The sequence below is a fragment of the Candoia aspera genome, chromosome 2 (genome assembly GCF_035149785.1).
Source record: "Candoia aspera isolate rCanAsp1 chromosome 2, rCanAsp1.hap2, whole genome shotgun sequence".
Lineage (NCBI taxonomy): Eukaryota > Metazoa > Chordata > Lepidosauria > Squamata > Boidae > Candoia > Candoia aspera.
In genome coordinates, this window is record NC_086154.1 from 40,342,109 (window position 1) to 40,363,168 (window position 21,060).

The window sequence follows — 21,060 nt, forward strand, 5'->3', positions numbered from 1 at the left end:
ACTGCACTATACAAGTACTAAACCTTCTTGAGTTCTACCTAAAAACCTGCCCACAAAGTCATGGTATAATTATCTTGCTAAGCATGTATTATCTTGTAAGCATCATATTGATTACTGAAAAACTTAATTACTTTCAATTTTCCAGTCCAATGAAAATCCTATGCACAAAGAAGGTACCAGGAACATAAGTATTATCTATAACATGCTCAATAGCATATGATAGGGCTGAATCAAGCCATAAATGGATTGTGTGGAGTGTATGCTATAGTAGGCAGCCTATTCTTTCCTCACAACTCACAAATAACAACAAAGCTACTTTATGTACAATGCAAATGCATTCCATTTAATTATTTATCATAGAAATCATAAGAAATACTCAAATACTCAAACTACTGGAAGAGATACTGAGTGACACACTGAAATGTGAAGCAAACAGAACATGAAAGACATAAATACTATATACACAGACAGTGTTAGCCAATACATTTTTAGGCCTGAGAAGACAGTTTGTTACAGGCTGTTACCATAAATTAGAAGTAATTAAGCTCTTGGAGGAAAGATAGAATATAAATATAGTAACAGTTATATACTTAAAAAACCATGATCTTACAATATCTTGCTTCCCAGAGGAAAGGTGGAATATAAACAACAGATATAGACATATTCGAAAAAAACCATGAACTTAGTAAAAATACAAAACCAGTATCCTTCACATAGAAGATGGCTAACTGTATAACTTACACACATACTCCCATGTGTACTAGATGCAACCAGTATTTCACTTAATATCTTACAGATATCTGGAAAGCAAATGAAAGCATAAAGACAGACATCAACTCCTATAACTTGCTAATTTTAAAATTCTCCTCCTCATTTGCACCATTCATTTTGGCTGATGTTTGGGCTTTATCAGGACTATGGACGTGTTCTATTTTTATTTGAAAGTTGGGAATCTGGTTACCTAACGGCCCACCTGATAGTCTGCAGCCACTAAACTCATGAGCTATTCAGGACCTGAGCTGCTGCTGAAGTCTGAAAAACTAGCTTGGACTGCAAAATTAAAGCAAGGGATAGTAGTGTTTTTTGTTCACTAACTGCAGTATAACTATCTTCTTTAAAACAGAAAGATATTCAGCTTTAATTAACAGGACATATATTATATCTCAATTTAGTCTCAAAACTCACCATACCATGTATTTTTTATTTCACTAGATAATGAAGTTTCAGATTTCCACAAAGGAAATAGCTGCTACCAACTAAATTTGTGATATCAACAAAAATGCTAATGCTGGGACTTCCGGTGGGAACATGGCGGACTGAGCAGCTGTGTCCGTGGGCTCCGCAGGCAGAACTGACAACACAGCAATTTTTGGGGGGCTCAGGCAGGTTTTCCTGAAGCCCAGGAGTGTTCTCCGGTTAAAGGAAAACACCAGGAATCACTCCGTCTACCCTCCGGACGGCGGCTTACAGCCAGAAGATTGCAAACAGCGTTTCACATTTGACTCGTAAGAACTAGCTGGGAGGCTGGGACGTCACCATTTTCCAAGCCATGCCGTAGCTTTAAAGGGACACTAAGACCAGCCACTCCATTTCTAAATCACCAAATTTATATATATTTTAAAGTAGTCATACCCTAAGAGAGGCTTCCTACAGCAAAGAGAAGCAGGGTCTTGGTGCTTATCATTATTTTTGGGATTACTTTTTTTTAAAAATCTTTTTAAAGTTTTGGAATTTGTTTCCTTTCCAAATATAAAGGAAGACTGAGAGTAAACAATTGTCTTCCTGTTATAAATTTGGTATTAAATTTGAAGATAGCATTTTCCTACATGTTGAATCGGCTGATTTATTTATTTGATTTGATTTGATTTGATTTCTATAAGCGCCCATCTCAACAAGTGACTATGGGCGGCTCACTTTCACTTTGTGTAAACATATTTCAGAACTTTTTCATATCTTCGACTTTTACTGGTTAAGCTCCTAGGGGGTGCCATAATCTCCTGCGTGAGACATGGAGGATTTTAAACAGATTTTTTCTGACTTCAATCAAGATTTTAAACAGATCTTTTCTGATTCTATCAAGTTTTTATACAAGACATTCAGGATATTGTGGAAAATATGAGTTCTAAAATGTGTCATGTGGTTGAGGATGTAAGTGGATGAAATTGAGGGATTCAACGGTGATAGGAATGTTTCTTCTAAAAATGAGATTGGGATTTCTGTTGAGATGCTGAAGACTAGATAGTGGAGTTGGAGAAATTCAACGGAGAGAGGGATCTGCAAGCAATTAAGTAAAATTGACTTTTTGGTGAAATGTCATGAAAAAGAAGGGGTCATTATATGTAGGAGGTTTTCTAAAGAGAAGTTGGAATTTTTGAGGTGGGCAGTTGGGCTGTTTGATTTTTTTCAAGAGAAAAGCTCTGTGCACATTGTGGGGATATGTAAATGCTTTGGTTTATTTTGAAGCGGATAAGGGTTAAAGAATGTTCATCTGGATCGCTTTTAGGGTTTGACTGATGCTATTTTTAAGGATATGGATTAAGATTATTAGGATATAAAATGTTTATTTGGATGGTTTTAAGAATTTAAGGTCGTTGTTTCGAATTGCTTTTCTTTTTTGGGTTTATTAAGATTATTAAAACTGTTGTATTATTTAGTATAATGGCAGACAATTTATGTGCTTTTTAGTTTGCCTTTTACTATAGTAGACAGAAATGTATAGAATAATAGTAGGAAGGGAATAATTAAATAAGTGTTATTTGGGGGGGGGAGTTGTTTAGGAGGTTTATATATATATTTTCTTTATTTAGGGGAGGGAGTAACTGTACTGTTGTGATTTTGGTTTAATATAGAGTAAGAGATTGATTATGGAAAATTTTTGTATATCCTTTGTACTCATGACATCCTTGCTGTTAAAAGTTGGAAGTCACATCTTCCTGTAATGTTGTAAAAAATTTTCTTTTGTTTTCACACCTTTTTAGTTTTTCTTTTTTTTCTGTAGGTTTTTTTTTTGCTTTTTATCTTTCTCTTCAAACTTAATAAAATTCATAATAAAAAGAACAAAAATGCTAATTGCCATACATTAATTTTTTTTTTTAACTAATTTATTATTTAAATGTTGTATATTATGAAGAGGTTTAGGGTGAGAAAATGGTGATGGGATAGAATCTGGGAAATTTTTATGTTTTAGTTGTATTTAAAATAATAAAAAAAAAACCCAGTAAACTGTTAATAACAAAACCTGCAAGTGATAGAAGCAGAGGAATATAAGGTTTTATGTTATACAAAAAAATTGGTAATTCTTCCATACAGTCTTAGTTTCCCCTACATTTACAAATCTTGTAAATAAAGTTCAATCAACACACAAACTACACAGTTGCCACTGGCTAAATACCACTAAACACTCCATCGGAATTACTAAAAAAGATGCTGTATGTTTTGCTCGCCATATACAAAACGAGTTCACTTTATTTTGAAGCTGTATGACGCTGTTGTTGGAGGAAAATTCTGAGAGTGCCTTGGACTGCAAGAAGATCAAACCAGTCCATCCTCCAGGAAATCAAGCCCGACTGCTCACTTGAGGGAATGATATTAAAGGCAAAACTGAAATACTTTGGCCACATAATGAGAGGACAGGACACCCTGGAGAAGATACTGATGCTAGGGAGAGTGGAAGGCAAAAGGAAGAGAGGCCGACCAAGGGCAAGATGGATAGATGATATTGTAGAGGTGACGGACTCGTCCCTGGGGGAGCTGGGGGTGGCGAAGACCGACAGGAAGCTCTGGCGTGGGCTGGTCCATGAAGTCACGAAGAGTCGGAAGCGACTAAACAAATAAACAACATGACGCTGTACACAGAACAAATCGACTGATACAATTTCATTACTACAGTACAGTATTTTGATTTCTTGCACAAAGGATGTAAGAAGATATTTTGCAATTTGCTCTGGGCAGAATAACAAACTCATAACAGCCTTCAATGACTGAAGAATTCAATATCTGTGATGCCTAAGGAAAGTCATAAAAGAGAAAGATAAAACTGAAGCCTCTAATTCTAGGATAGTATACCACATGAAAGGTTATGCAACTATAATTACCAGTAGGTTAAGTTAGGAACCGTTCCTGGTTGACAGAAACAGAATATTTCTCCTTTACATAATGACTGGGAAAAGTTTTCCAATTTGGCTATATGCTGACTCCTTCCACCCAACCCCCCAGATGCCTCTAGATATACCATATATGCCTGTTTTTAATTAGACTGCTGCCTACCAAGAAGTCTATTTAAAATTACTCCAACTATCTAGTTAATACAAAAACTATCTAGCTCTCTGAGGAAATTTTAAGAAAGGACGCAAGTATAAATACAGTTTGATTTCATATCTGCTAAAACAGAGAAATCTATATTTAATGTTTCCTTGATTTTTAATCCCTAGGCCAGCAATTCCCAATCACTAGTCTGTGAGGTGTGTCTATCCTGGGGTTGTGAGGATGAGGAGCCAAGAGTGCCTCTTGTGATCCAGGGCTCAAACTACTAAGCGGGGGCTAAACCAGAAACAGTCCCTGTGACAACTTCAGGCTCGGCAGCTCTATTCTCTGATCCACAGCCTGAGTTTCTCTGCTGCTGTCATGTGGAGAAATATTAGAATTTACGATAAATGCCAGCTGAATTCCGAAGAGGTCAGTTGCTGAGATCTTTATAAACCAGTGTTAGACACTGTTGCTGGAAATAGTCATTCAATCCATCTCCGAACCCTCTGCGCTGGTACCTGAAAAAACAGCCTGAATAATTTGGCCTTCATTTGACCCTTCTTATGTCTTATATAGCACTAGCTGGCTTTGGACCCTGGACTGGCTTGGATAACTGGCTTTCTACTTCTCTCTCTCTCTCTCTCTCTCTCTCGCTCAATCCTGTACCCTCATAGAACAAAAGAAGGCACTATTCATGGGGGTGATGCCAAAATGAAAGTACTTTTTAAAAAATTGCTGAAATTTCTGTCTAAATCTAATACCATGAGATTTTGGCATTTTTGCTCAAAATCTCTCAAAATTATGTTGTTTTCATCTATAATCTCATGAGATTTCCAGCAAGAACACAGAAGCCTTGTGAGATTCGACTGCCTTGCAAGTTTTCAGCCATTTTTATTTTTTTAAATTATTTTTCATGTAATCTAGGGGTTACACGGAAGATAGTGCCTGCTATTTTCACAATGCTGAAACCTTACTAATGTGGTAGTCCACAAAAACTTTCAGTGGCAATGTGATGTTCTGCAAAAAAGAAAAGGGATAAGAACCACTACCCTAGAGACAGTCCTGAATGCAACCTGAAAATTACAGTATCCAAGACTAATTTTTATATCTTCATTTCCACTTGAATTCTCGCTACAGAGTTTTCAAATTCTCAACAATAGGGTAAGTTTCTCACTAGTGACCTACACTGCCATAACATATAAAAGTAACTATAGGTAGTCCTAGACTTTCATTAACCAACCATTTGAAGTTATGATGGCACTGGAAAAAGTTACTTACGGCTGGTCCTCACACTTAACAACTGTTGCAGTGTCTCCATGGTCATGTGATCAAAATTCAGGCATTTGGCAACTGGCATGTATTTACAATGGTTGCAGTGTCTCGGGGTCATGTGATCACCATTTGCAACCTTCCCAGCTGGCTCCCAACAAGCAAAAACAACGGGGAACCGCATGATTCACTTAATGATCATGGCAAAAAAGGTTGCAAAATCGGGCATGACTCACTTAATAACTGCATTGCTTAGCAACAGGACTTCCAGTCTCAATTGTAGTCATAAGTCGAGGACTACCTGCATGGTATAGTGGTTAACATTTTGGACCACAAGCAAAGAGACCCAGATTCTAATCAACTCTCAGACCACTAAGTGGCTCTCTAATCCTCTGGTAACACCATCTAAATTGGTGACTATCGTATTTTCAGGAAGCAAATCTCATAGTTAACTAGGTACAGTATTATTTCCTACCAGTCCTTAATTTTTCACCACTCAGGCTCTAGTAACATCCCTTGGTTTGATGACCTCATGTTCTACAATTTATGTGAGAGGAAAAGAATCTTCATCCTTATTCACCCAGCATAATTTATTTACTTCTATAATATAGCCCTCATTGCCTTTTTCAAAGTTAAAAAAGCATAAGTTTCTTCATAAAGGAGTTACTTTTGTTTCTGATTTAAATTTATGTTAAATTTCACAATTTATCTCACAACTCGTTATTTTCTGAATAATTTGTTTCCCATGAAATGTCAAAATGAATGTTGTCTCCTTTCTTTGTTATTGTGTCCCTTGACTGTAATAAACTTTTCATTTATTTAATTCACCTAAAACAAGGACAACTGTCCACACAGGCACATATGTAGAAATAATTACAGTTTTTTCCCAGTATGTTCAAAAACTATAACTGGTTCCTTTCTTAAATTTCTGAGATTAAATCATCTAATTAAGGTTCATGATTTAGGCATTCTCTAAATCATTCAGGTGTATCAGATTTAATCTTTTAAAATCATTTTGGGAGTATGAATACTTCAGAATGTTTACAGCACCCTCTCTTGAAAAAATGCAGAAGTTTGGAATCCTCTGACTTCCTTCTCTTCTGCAATAGGAACAATCACTTAATATGAATTCCATTATCACAAAGTATTTCGATGAACTGCCTCATCATAATAGAAGCAAAAATATTGTATATTAAGGTGCTGGTCCCAGAACAACTTGATTTTCAATTTTCTATCTCAGACTGCCATTTCAAGAGGTATGAGGAAATGAGGAAGTTTGTGAAAATCACCTAAGTTCCATTTAATTTACTATGATTCCTCTGATTCACTGATATCATGCTAGGTAATACACACACATATAAATTGAAAGGTTAGAACTGACATATATATATGTGTGTATACACACACATGAACACATACAAATTAAAACTCCATTCTTTGGCATTAATGTATATAAACACTTCCCTTTGGAGGTAAGCAACATTATGAAGAGTACAGAAAAGAAGCAAGAGCTAGTAAGGCAAAAATTAATGTTGCATGATTTTGCCCAAATTCATTCCTGGTTCTTCCATTATCACCATTCACTGGAATGCAACATGCAACTCTTACTAATCTATGAATTTCTACTTTCATAAGCACCCACAACAACCTAGAAAATACTAATGCATATTCTCTGACATACATTTTAGCTCATTCATAATTAAGCCTACCTTGCATGATTAAGCCTCCCTTGCATAATTCATCAATTCCAGTTCACAAGATCAGACAACCTTCATTCAGATCTGATACAACCTTGCCTTTTTTCTTAATTTCACAGATGCCTACCATATCTATTTCTCCTTTTTTTATTTCCTTTGTTAATACAGGTAGTCAACCATAAATGTTGACCTCTGCTGCCTGTCATGGTTTTGGTCAATCAAGACTTTCATATAAGATAAAGAAGGCACAGACTAGGTTACTGCCTTAGTCATACCCATTAACTTTCCCTGGTAATGGCAAATACAGTAACAATCAAGTTTGGCAGATTTTGGCATGTATGCCACAGGTGCAAGGAAAGCCCAGTTTTATTCCAAGCATGCCCATGCTATTCTATCCAAGTGAGGAACTAGAGATTACCTTGCAAGCCAACAAACCTTTCCCTGCATCTCATCAATTAACAGTTATAGGCACGAATATTATTCTGATGTTTTAATCAGCTGTGTTTTTTTTCCAAAGAGATCTTTCTTATATCTATGTAACTGTCAACTCAGCAAACTTCATCCATTTTTCAGAACTCTTAAACCAGCATAAATTAGCAAAGAAATGACAGGAGTTTTACTTAAGAGCAGTTTATATAGACAAGGGAAGCAGAAATCAATAATAATATATCCAATAATACGTAGGTGCCTTCAAGAGAAAAAAGCTACAAGGTCATACAACTTGCACAACATAAATCTTCACACCCTCTATCAAGATGGCATTAGGCACCATAGCAGTACCACTGGTACTGCTATTGCTGCTTCTCAGATGTCAGCCGTCCATTAAGTGTTGCCCAACATATTTGCTGGACCATAATTTCTAGAGACTATAATTTCTATGGAACAGTAATCTCTGAAGCTATCTTGGTGCTTCAGCTACGCTGTGTTATTATGAGCATCCTAGATGCCATGAAGGGCATGCTCTGCCAGTTTCTGCCCATCCTGTTGGCAAAAACTAGGATCTGTAGGAGTCAAGCAAGGCAAAACCTTGGAAGATCTACTGAGGACCTACCTTTTATGGATGAAGTACAAGGTAGCCACAGGCTTATTTCAAGTTCTACTGTTTTCTACTATGGAACATTCAAGTGTTTCTTAGGAACACAGGACACTCAAAATGTTATGAAGGAATATTCCTAGTGGGGCTGTTATATTTTGAGTTCATAACAAAATATAGTCAAGACGAACAAAAGAGTTCTGGAAGATCTGGGGAAAGAACACAATCAGCTTCAAACAAAGCAAAAAGAAGAAACCCTCTACTTTCTAGATTATTTATGGACTTTAAAAACTTAAGCATCTTTTCTTTTCATGACAAAGCAAAACCTACAAAATATTTAGTAATGAACCAGGAAAACCCCCCCAAAATATCTTCTCTGTCTCCCAGCTTACAAATTATAATTTTGATTTAGAAAACATATTTGATCCATGTATATTAAGATGTAAATCCTCACTGAATACAACATAGCCATTAATACATACAATTACAATTTCTGCCAGTCCAGCATAAATTCACTTTAATATATGTAAAACCACGAAGGACGTTTTGCATCATTACAAAATGAAGTCTAATTTTCTATGTTGTGAAGGCAAACATAATTGCCTAGTACTACAAAAACTGTTACCTAGTCAAAAAATGATAAATGAAAATAATGCAGAGAAATGTAACACCACTGGAATGACAGTCAGTTTTAACAATGTCAAATGGCAGTAACAGTACAAAACTATTTATGGTTTTTTAAGCAAAACGGTTGCATTTTCCTCAGGAATCCAGTGATCGCTGTTACATGGTAGATCCTGGGTAAAATGAACAAAATCTATGCTGTAAAGACTATCCTTTTCACAAGAGAAACGTCTAATTGTTTAATCAGCATTACAGTATTATTAACATAGAAGATACCAGTAGTCAAACATACTGTAGCTATATTAACTAATGGTCCTCAATTTTTCCCATAGGATGTAGTTTTATATTCTATAGTCTTATTTCATACACTGTATTTTACCTCCATCTAAGACCTTAATACAATACTTCCAATATTTTCTTTTACTTACTTCACCCTCAGATCCTTGGCTATCTGATTCTTCTTCCATGACTCTTCTGTTAAATTTTCAATTTTCTACTGACCACTATACCAAGAGAGATTGTTCACTTAATCATTTTGCATATTCTTGTGCTCAATTATTACCATTCTGTTTGGCCTAAAGGCAAGCTTAAAGAATATTAAGTACTAATTTCACTCTCAACAAATAATTCAGCACTTACACTTAGGTAGTATTCTAGTGCAGATAGATTTGCTACCACTGGAGTTTTTCTATGATCATTACTCAAACAGAATCATATCTTTTGTGCAACTCTGCTTGAAGATTTATACCATACCGAAGAAATGTTATTTGCGAACACTGACCAAGTTTGTCTATGATTTTTAACTGAAGAGCTATGCTAAATCATTACAAGATAGCTCTCCAGGTAAGAATCACAAATTCATGATGCACATCAGTTGATTGAGCTTCATGTGTATTCATTGCATGTAACACAATTAATACATACAAAGCTCAATTAACTAAGGTACATCACTATCCATTCATAATGAGATACCACTCCAAAACGGTTCTGGCTTATGGCTATTTGGTGCAGAAGAGAGCCCTAAACAAGGAAACTGATACTCTCTTCAAAAAAGCAATCAAATCTATCACCACACCTTTAATAATTAAGGTCGCTCACAAACTTCTCATAGTGTAAACTCACCAACATTCCTCCATGGAATATAATTGCAAATTGAGGGTTTTTTTTCATCATAACTGAAAGAATTTTCAAGGCTAGTATGCAGCATTCTTATTCTACAAAAAGAGATTCCACACAACTGTCCCTCTGTTAAAGTGACCACACATTTATACTAGGTTTACACATAATTCATGAGAATTACAAAACTGCTGGTTTTTTCTAAGTGTTAAACTTTTGCTATCTTTACCAAGCAGTTTGTACATTGGTTCTTTTCTTCTCCTTTTATTTTGAACATATCTAAAGAAGCCCTTTTCGATATTCTTAGCATCCTTTGCTGAACCTCAGCTCTTTCTGAGCTTTTGCTTTCTTCAAACTAGCTCTGTTATTTTGGGCAACCTGTCTGTTCTGCCCATCCCTCCCCGCCTCTGCTTTTCAGATCTTCACTAAACCTTTTCTGCAGCTACGTTAGTTTCTTCTTGCTCACTGGAACTGTGTCTTCTGGATCTCCTTCTTCAGTTCCCCTACCCATATTTAGCAATTTCCCCCATTAGCCTCTCCTATCATGCGAACCTGTTTTCAAGGCTCTGAGTTTATTAACATATCTTTTTTCTGAAAAAAAATGGAGGCATTTGATTACACTCAGTTTTGGATTCCCTTAAAATCTTTAACTCCAGCATTATATGGCTATTTTCGCACAACGTCATGTTCCTTCTACTTCCCCAAAAGTCTTCCCTACTGATTAATATGAAGTCAAATATAACTGATCCTATAGAGCCTTCCTCCACCCTCTGAAGGAGAAAGCTGTCAGCAAGACAAGTCAAGGATTACTGGATAGACCGCACTAGACCAAATCTGTCTCACAGCAGATACCAAAGTAATTACTGTATCCGATTGCTAAAATTTCTTCCCTCTTTGAAAGATTTGCAATTTGCCTTCAGAAGGCATCATCCACATCTATTCAGCTGGGTACATGTTAACAGACAGCAACAGCAGCATTACTTTTATTTGTTCTTCCTTGTGAAGTCATTCATCTGGATTTCCGAGAAGGAATGAATATGTTTAACAAACAGTACCATTCTTCCTCCTTTCAATTGTTTGTGTTCCTTTTGAACAACTGCCTCCTTTTTCATTTTCACTGCTGGATAGAATAGCTGCATTTAAAATTACTATTCTACCTAGAATTCTGTTTTTGTTTCAAACACCCCTGATGTTGAAGACAATAAAGAGAAAAAGAACTGTAAATCAACATATGGCTTCTTATTGAGAGAAGGTTATACTTATCAACTATATGCCTTGCAGAGTATTTTATGCTACTTGTATTCTAAGTTTTGATTCAAAAATAGGGAACAGAAGAAATTTCATTTCCAAGGTACTCAAGTGAATTAACAACAAATCAGCAAGACCACAAATTCCCTACCATATTTAAAATTATCAAACTGCATTCAAATTTCAGATAGCGTATGATAAATGCACATTCTTTACACAGTGTTAAGCAAGATGTTTCTGGATGGTTATAGCGGAGTCAGAGTTTAAATATTTGGCCAGATTTTAGATGAAAAAATACTGCCTGTCACACTGTATTTGCAATTTTGGGATTAGAAAAAGGCTTGGGGTTTCAACAAAATTGAGAGCCCTTGCAGTTGTCATAACAACATACAGTCCATGTTTGGTTTAACAGGGAACTCATTAAATGCACTAACTGCTCTACTGGATGTCAGAAATGTCAGAACTAATTTGTCTGAATTAAGAGACATTACCAAATTTAAAAAGGGGGATGAGTCTGCTAAACTGTATTCAGTTTGCAAATTACTGGCAAAGCTTGAATGCTTGTGTTTTAACATATGATTCACTGGCACGCCTATTGATCCTGAGGAATGAAATACACATGATACAAATATGGCAATGAAATAATAATCACATTCTGAAAATGCTCAAGCAGATGCAGAAAGAAATACACAATCCTCAAATCCTTTCAATAAATTTTTATATCCTGACTAGAGAGAAAGGCTAAGCAATGCATGATGATTGAATAGAACTGGCAGATTAATCTAGAGAGGTTATTCTTCCTTTGTTTTCCCCTCATTTTGCAGGACTTCAAATGTCAATTATTCAACATACTTACCAGATTATTTCTCCACATTACTGGAGAATATGTGAACTTCTTCAAAACAATGGCATATTTCAAAAGTTAATTATGCTTTGGCCAAAATATTAGAGACTCAAGGATTCTGAATATTCATTTTTAGTAGAGATTATTCTGTACAGAGTACATAACAAACGTTAGTAGTTGATGGATGATTACTAAAATAATTAATTTTTATGTTCAAGAGTAATTTTAATCTTATAACACATTAACAGAAACTGAAGTTGTCAAATTTATACTAACTTCTTAGGCCAGGTAATTGTCAAAATTTTTTACTTCACTACTGTCTTTTTTACCAGGAATTCATAACACAAGCTTTCTCTGTAAATTACAACTTGAAAAGCCATTTTTAAAGAATTCATATGTAGCATATTATCCAGAATATTTGATTCCACAGCACATTATGGTCAAAGGCAGCAGGCAGAGGAAAACCTGTTGGCCGAGTACATTCCAATTAATGCTAATATTTAATTATATGTTGTAGCTACATAATTATACGTTGTAATGTGACTAAAATTCATAAGGCTAAGATACAATGTTAAGAGTAAACACTTTTGCCAGATACCAGTTAGGACTGTGAAATGACAAGCACAATACATCTTGAACAGTGGAACTACACTTAATAGTTTTACAGTGAGAAAAAGCAGCGGCCATGTCATCTTTAACCAATATTTCATATTACAGAATATGCCTTTCTTGTTAGACTATGTTTCATTGGTCTTCAGACTTCTGCAGAAGAGACGGTGAAGAGAAGCATGTATTGCTTGTCACTACAGATGTCCTAATCACTAATTAATAGGTGCCTTCATGTCTCCCAGAAGTGTATTCTGAGTATGCTCTTAACTGTTGTGGATATTATAAAGAATATAATTATTTGCCTGATCAGGATTCAGTTTAGCTTCTGAGTTCTTTGCAACAGAAGAAGGTGAAGGTACGGGCAACACATCAGGACCATGTGCAGTGGCTTAATATGTAATTTCTATACACATACTTTGTCTGGAAAAGCCATTCTTCAAACTAAATGAGCCATTCTTAAAGATTTAGCAAGGGTATACAACTTTTTTTCCATCTAGTTCTGCCTCCTTCACTACTACTTAAGGCAACCCTGTCTCTGTGCATCCTGCCCTTTAGTTTTCATCTCAGGCTGCTTTTTGTGCTTGCATATTTTTATTCTTAAAGACACAGTGATTTTAAGTACCATTTTAAATCATTAAACTTTTCTCATTGTCTGAAAACATTTCATCTTCCTGAACTTCAAGACCTGTTGGTGATTTCATAAAACCTGGATGATTTTATTTCATCTTGGGATAAACTATAGCATAATTTTAGGGGACAGCATTTGGCCATCCACAGAAATTTGAACAATGGTACCCGGGGGGCAGAAATCCTTCACTTAGTGAACATCCAGAAAAGAACACATCAATTCAGCCAAGAGGCAGAAACTAGATCTTCACCACTGGCAAGGTTTTCTTTATACTCAATTATACCACAGAATATGTTCCATTAGATGTGTGATGGCCATCAATTTAGATGGTTTTTAATGAACTAGGCAAATTCATAAAGGATAGATTTATCAATAATTACAGGTGTGATAGAAGCATATTGTCTACAAAATCAAAAGCAGGATACGTTAAGTACCAGTTGCTAGGATCAACTATGGTAAAGAGATATATCTTATATGTCCTGTTTATGAGCCTTCAGGTACACTGGTTGGTTACTGTATACATGTAATGCTAGATTAAGTAGGCCTTTGGTCATGTCCAGCATTGCTTTAATATTCAAAATGTCATTACCACCAGTACTGCGATACAAAAATCTCTTCATCTTTTTCAATCCAGATTCTAAACAGTAAGATTGGGAAGAAGCACCCATTAACTGCAGGATTAGCTGGACAAAATCATAATGTTTGTACATTCATCTTTATTATTTACATTCCTAGATTTCAGCAGTAAATAAAATCTACTTCAGCAATAGACAAGAAACTCATCCCCTCCACTCTACCCCACATACAGCAAAAAGTAGCCCATAGAACAAAAGGTTTACATACTCCTTTAGATCATACATTACTGAGAGTAGAGAATAAAACATTCTCTACTCATTGGTTCTACCCTGCATTTCAGTTGGAGCAATCTAACAAATAGTACCTGTGCTGATCCATAAATAAAGAAATTCATAGTTGGGCAATATTATTATCAGGATCAAGTAAAACGATGCTAAAGAGTATATAAGCTTTTTCAGTTCTCCAAAACTCTTCATAACAGAACATTCCAAATCATTACTTCCCCCAGCTTTGATGAAACAATAGCTATCACCATTTCTTACCATTAATAAAGCTCCCAGGCTTAGTAGCAAATAAAAAAAGCAGTTAATTATTTTTATATCCAAGAATATAAAAGTGATGTTAGGTATATGGAGTAAGTCAGCTAGATCCTGCTACAAATACCATCTGAATCAGAGCAACAGAGCCTGAGTCTGTTCACATCAGGACTATTTTTTTTTTCATTTTTCTTTTCTTTTTTCTTTCTTCTCCATATTCTGATTTCTGTGACATCATGCCTGATGAGTTCTGGAGAACCAAAAAGCTTTCATGTTGTTATGTCATTTTAGCTGGTCCTAATAAATCTACTGCTCAGGTTTTTTTGGGGGGGAGGGTTGACTAACAGAAAATAAGCTACAGTTTAGACTAAAAAGAATTTAACCAGATTTAGTGTCTTCCCTTGGGCACACCCTGAACTGTTCTCTCAATGATTTTATTTTTATTTATTTATCTGCTGCCTCAATCATTGACTTTGGGCAGCTCACAATGCTAAAAACCAATCACAGATATACTCACCATCAACACTGTATCTCCAAAGGCCTGACAGAAGAGAATTGTTTTTACCTCTTTCCTAAAAGAAAGCAGGGAGGACACCATCCTAACCTCAAGAGAGAGAGAATTCCATAAGGTTGGGGTAGCCTTAGAAAAGGCAGGTTTCTGTGCTGCCGCGCCACCCACCCAGACCACCAGGGAAAGGAATATCCCATCTTGTGTAAAAGATTCAACTCAGAGAAGACTATCCCTGAGGTAACAAAGACCTAAGTTATAAAGGGGTTTACTGGTAATAACCATCACTTTGAATTGTACCCGTAACCCTACTAGCAAACAATGCAGCTCCCTTAATGTAGGACTTAAGTTGCTAAGCCAGCTCCAGCCAGTTAGCAAGTAGGCAGCTGCATTTTGAACCAACTTTAGTTTCTGAATAGTCTTCGAAGGCAGCCCAAGTGAAGCCCATTATAGTAATAAAGCTGCAAAGTGATGAGTGCATGACAATCCCAGAGTATCCTGCTCCAGATATAAACACACCTGACAAACCAACTGAAGCTGGCCAAACGCTCCATCTGCTGCTCCAGCAAGAGCCACATAACCAGGAGACACTAGTGCCCTTCAGTGGAAGTGCAATCCCATGCAGAGTTGAAGTTGGACTTGCAGGAGATTCCTGGATAAAAAGCCACACCATCTGCTGGAATTTAATCTGAACTTGTTTCATCCCATCCAGTCCTCACACCCCTCTAGACACTAGGTCAGGACTGCCATGTTATTTCCTGCTTGGCTAGAATGAAGATGTATACCACATATAGATACCTCACCTTGAAGCAACAAATAACCTTTTCTAGCAGCTTCATGAAAATGTTAAATACAATGGGGGAGAGTGCTGAGCCTGGGGGAACCCACAAGAGCAGTGACCAAGAGCTCAACCTCTCACCTCCCACCAGCACTGAATGGGCCTACCTATTCAGGAATGAGTGGAACCAGTATTACACAATGTCTGCCAACCCTCACATTATAGAAAGTCCAGAAAAATCCCACAGTTGGTGATACCAAATATCATCAAGAGGTTTAGTAGGATCAGAATAGCCAACTCATTCCATCCAAATGCCACTATAACTCATTCACAAGTGACCAAAGCTTTTTTAGTCCCATGGCTGAGTCTGAAATGTTTCTGTGAGGGATCTAAATATAATTTATGTAAATACCATAAACTAAAAATCATCCAGATAAAGGTAAATTCCAAGTTATGTATAAATTTTACATTTAGAATATTAGAAGAATACAGGACAGCAAATCAGACTGGATTATCTATTTCCTTTTAACTTGTTGATCATTAACTGTAGACAGTGCTTCATCACTAAGAAAGCCACTGATCTACAGCATTAATCTACACAACTGTAATTTCATATAATAATAGAACTGTTGTCCTATTTTACACAGCTCCATATATCTTTACATTTAAACTGACACTGGACACATCAAGAGGAAAAATTCCTAAAGCAATCTTTGGGTTAATGTCATTACTTTCAAAATGGTCTACATGGTAGGTTTCTACTTTGTTCACAGACTTCTAAACAGCTCAAAAAATAATACAACTCAAGCCAGTATTTACAATTCCCCAACAGGCTATAGCATTATTTACATTTATATGCTTACCCTTCAAAACCGGTTTCCAAGGCAGCTTACAATATAGGAAAATCACACACACAAAAACCTGGACATATATAATAAAACAAGTTTACAGTACATGGCCTCCTTTAGAGTATGACAGCCAAGAAAGAAAATAGTCCTGGCCTCTACTTTTCCTCAACAGTTTTAAAAAAAGGCACTATAGCATCTTACAAGAAAAATAAACTTTGCTATACTCACCCAATCTGCTGATCCAACTTCTTCACCTACTAAACAGCTACGAGACGCCATCTCCAGAATTGATAAATTAGATGGGGCATCAGTAGTAGATGAGGATCTGGGACGGCCAGCATTAATATCTTGGACAGATTTCCTGTTGATTTGAGGACTTCCTTTCGGAGGATCTGACTTGCCCCATCTGCTATGAAGGCTCGTTCCTCTCTTCATTTTAGGTGGCACTCTGATTTGTTGGAGAACTCTATTCAGAGCTGTAGAGTGGGTAGAGACACCATCAATTTCAGCACAGGTGTTTTGGTTTTCCAATTCTGTTTCAGGTTCCATATCAACCTGAGCTTGTTGAACATCATGGGGAGATACAGATGACCTCCTACGCTGATGCTGGAAGAGGTGCTTCAAACCTTGACCAATTACATTAATGTTCTCCAAGGCATTGTGGGTAATTTTTGACAGCTTTTGTTCAGACTCATGCTGCCTTTTGGTCTCTGGATCTTGAGTTTTGTTTCCAACATCAGGGTCATCATAGAGTTGTTCACCACTAGAAGGCTCCATCAGGTGACATGCACGTTTATTTGACAAGTCAAACACAAATGTGTTGGGTCTTTCGATTTTGTTTTTTTGCTAAAAAATGCCAAGATTGTCAGCCAATAAAGTGTGCAATTGCTTCAATTGTGCATATACATACAGCTGTGCCACGCTGGTCTCATGCTTATCTAATGTTAAAGAAAAACCTAAAATTATCCATCATGCACAGATTAATATAAATCCATGAGAAAACATGCAATTAGTTTACTCTTCCCTCAAACTCTAAAGCATCCTATGAAGCATCTTTTTATCATGGAGATTAAGTGTATTATCTGTTGAGGGCAGAACACAGAATATGTTCTATGAATAGTTTGTTTTTATCAGGAAAAACGTCCAAGGAAAGAAGGAAAGCTGAAAACTATAAGCCATGCTTCCCTGAAAAAATGCTGCTATGCTGGAAGCAAAAAGAAAAAAGTCCAAATGATATGAAATAAAATTGTGAATAGTATCTCATAATGTAGGAAATACCAAGTGGTATAACATTTCCAAACTATTTTTTCACCCATTGTTTAAATTTTTTCCCATGTTTTACAAAAACACAAAACACTGAACAAACTGAAATATATATATTTATCATTTAGGATCTTAAAAATTATTATGCATAACTTAGTATGTTTGTAAATATATGTCTGAAAACTATAATTCATTCCAATAATAATTATAAATGCATTGATTAAATTTATTATTTTGTTGTTGTTGTTACAAATGATGCTATTAGCAACACAGCATCTCTTCATTTTTTGCTTAGGAGAAGCAGGCAGACAGGCAAATGTTTAATGTTGAGAAAAACTATAAAAGTTATTGAAAATCCTATAGTGTACACATTCCTCTATATCAAAAAAATACAAAAGATGTTGATTTTCAGAGGAAACAAAGCTATGAAGTAGAAAACAAGGCTCAAAATACATTTTACCAGACAAAACATTTAACAGATTCATTTTCAGAATCTGAAGTACTATTAATGTTAGCAGCTTCTACTACTAATCTTTACCTTTTCATGAATTTCTGAAAATTTGTTTATGCTAAAATAAGGTTTGCTACCATTTCATAGATTATGTGCCACCAAGTCGTTTTCGACTCCTAGCAACCACATGCACGAGATGTTTATATTTCTAGTACAGACCAATCTATTTCACATATTAACCATGTAAAGTATTACTGTAAACGGTAATACAAGGAATATATACCCGTTATTTAAATTTATTTATTTCTGTCTGCCTAAGGTCTTTGGAAAAGAAATAATAAAATGCTTTGGGGAAAAAATGAAAAGAAAGAGAAAAAAAAAGGACAGACACTTACCCCCCAAATTTCCATTTTTCTCTCTCTCAGGCTTGTACATTGCTTATACAGTATACCATGGTATTTAAGAAAAGTGACACAGCCTAATACAGTAAGCCATGAGGCTGGCTAAGCCATAAATCTATCTTGTTCACACTCACTGGCTCCAACTACAAGTTGGTATGGCTAATGAACAATTTGTGGCCTAGTTAATTATGCTTAAAGCTCATCCACAAACCATTCTAATTGGGGCTTGAAGGTGTGTAGCTAATCTTTATTTAAGGATGTATTCTCATGACATAGCTTTTGTTTCATTCCCAGCCCACAGATGAGGCTCCTTAACCTGTATTTACAATGTTAGAATGGTGCTTTCCATCATTTCCCATCACAAGCTTTGCTGTATGCATGGCTTATGGTGCTTTGGTGGCCACTGTAGTAGTGAACCAGCAGGGGCTGGAATCTGCCCAACTCTTTATTTGTTATACTTGACAATTGCAAGCAAGCCCCTTCCCACTCATCAATGGTGACTTCTCTCACCATTTTCACTTGGGCAACAGGACAGGTCACGCACAAGGCATCTGCCCACCTAATGTCTAACTGGCACTTTGTAAAGCACCAGTCAGGCATTAGGCTGGTTCCTTCTTTACCATCCAGCTGTATCATGCAAGACTGCTAGATGTGTACCAGATAATGACCCAACTGTCAGGCAATTTGTATGGTGGAAAAGACCATCCTGCTTCCTCCAGTGCCACTCTGCCAAACATGGTGCATATCAGTTGAAACATTTCTCCTGGCGCTGACGAGAAAATGGGGGAAGCAGCTTCACTTCCACCCTATTCCTCTTGCCATCTTTTCCTGGTGCCAGGCTTGGAAGAATGTCATGACAAATGTGGGGTGGAAGAGAAGTGGGGAAAAATGAACCAACACTACCTCCTTGAGGTGAGGTAGCTTGCCTGATAAAGCAGGCTCCTGCTTTGGCAGTTTCCATCACCCCACCCCACCTAGATCAGTCTCTGCAGGTGATATGCAGGGCAGTGGTTCTCCTGCTTTACTGGGATGCTGTTCCTAATTCAAAGATCAGGTTCTGACAGATGGCTGTACCCAGGGGTCAAAACTTGTCTCCTCTTTCAGCTCTAAGCCCACCTCATGTTATGAAGAATGCCTGGTGGATGTTTATCCTACCAATAGGAAATCCCCTAAGTGCTTTCCTTAAATTATCCTACAATAAAGATGTAAAGTCAGCAGCACTCACTGACCTCATTACTGAGCCTGACAGCAGACATCAAATTATGCTTGCAAACTTTTGTGCCACCTCATAGCCTGAAGGAAAGCACACTGAAGCAGCTGTCTGGATAAACCCTTAGTGTGAATGTGAACACAGGACTCCAGCCTTATCCATCCAGAAGACACTAGAACATGAAGCCATAGTTTGTTAATGACTTCTTCAGATAGATGAAGCCAGAATTCTATTTATTTATTCAATATGTTATGTATAACACTCAGTTTAGATAACCAAGCCACTGAGAACTAATTAGCCATACTTGTAAGCAAAGTCAGCAGGTTTATAAGGGCAGGTTCACTGTTAAACAAGTATGGAAGTACATGTGGATCTAGTTTAGAGTTTTAGGAACAAATCTGTCCTTCAAAAAATAACTTCAGGCAGGAGAAACAGGCAAACAGGTATAACTACAAGAAGAGCCAAGCAAAGCTGAAGCAAAACTGCTAGAAAAGAAACTTAATGGAAGCAGTGAAAGTTACATAAAGATCCACACATTTAATTTAGTCTGGGGATCACATTATGATGTCCAAAGTGGCTGTGAGATTTGCATATCATTTGCAGCTAATTTATTTGCGGAGACTGAAATGACCTGTATTAATTTTAAAAAGTTATCTAGACACACAAAACCTTAAGTTAGATACCCAAGAACCTTGAAACCCATAAAGAAGTGGGAACAATGTGAAGAATTATGGAGATACTTTGATTTGTTGTGGTTAAAGGAGCCACATGCATAAAATGTGTAAGAATATTAAGATGCAAAATACCATACTCTCCAACATTAACCCTAGTTCAGAAAATCAGCTATCAAAATATCTAGTACAAGTGAAAAACTGAAAAACTCCAAAGAGCATAAGTTTAATAAAAGTTGCAAAGCACAGTTTATCTAGAGCACTGTTTCCCAACCATGGCAATTTCCACACAGGTGGACTTCAAATCCCAGAATTCCATAGCCAAATAGGAGGAGGAAGGAGTATTAGGTATGTTTGCCACCTTGAGTCATTTATTTAAAAAAAGGTGGGATAAAAATTAAATTAAAATAAAATAAATAAACATGGCCATTGATGAGAATTTTGAGAGTTGAGGTCCACACACCAGGAACCTGCCACATCTGGGAAACCCTGATCTAGAAGTAAT

At 36.5% G+C, this 21,060-nt stretch overlaps 1 protein-coding gene across 3 annotated transcripts in view; it reads right to left on the minus strand.

Moving 5' to 3' along the window:
• Positions 1–21,060, minus strand: part of TMCC1 (transmembrane and coiled-coil domain family 1) — a 137,604-nt gene that overhangs the window by 102,495 nt on the left and 14,049 nt on the right. Inside the window, exons 1-2 of one of the 3 annotated variants that reach the window (XM_063291648.1) lie at positions 16,788–16,921; positions 9,297–9,371 (exon numbers count right to left, since the gene is read on the minus strand). In XM_063291648.1, coding sequence (XP_063147718.1) covers positions 9,297–9,335 — 39 coding nt within the window. In that variant the 5' untranslated portion in view covers positions 9,336–9,371; positions 16,788–16,921. Of the gene's footprint in view, positions 1–9,296; positions 9,372–16,787; positions 17,498–21,060 lie in introns of those variants that run through there. The other 2 variants (XM_063291645.1, XM_063291646.1) reach the window with 2 other exon arrangements.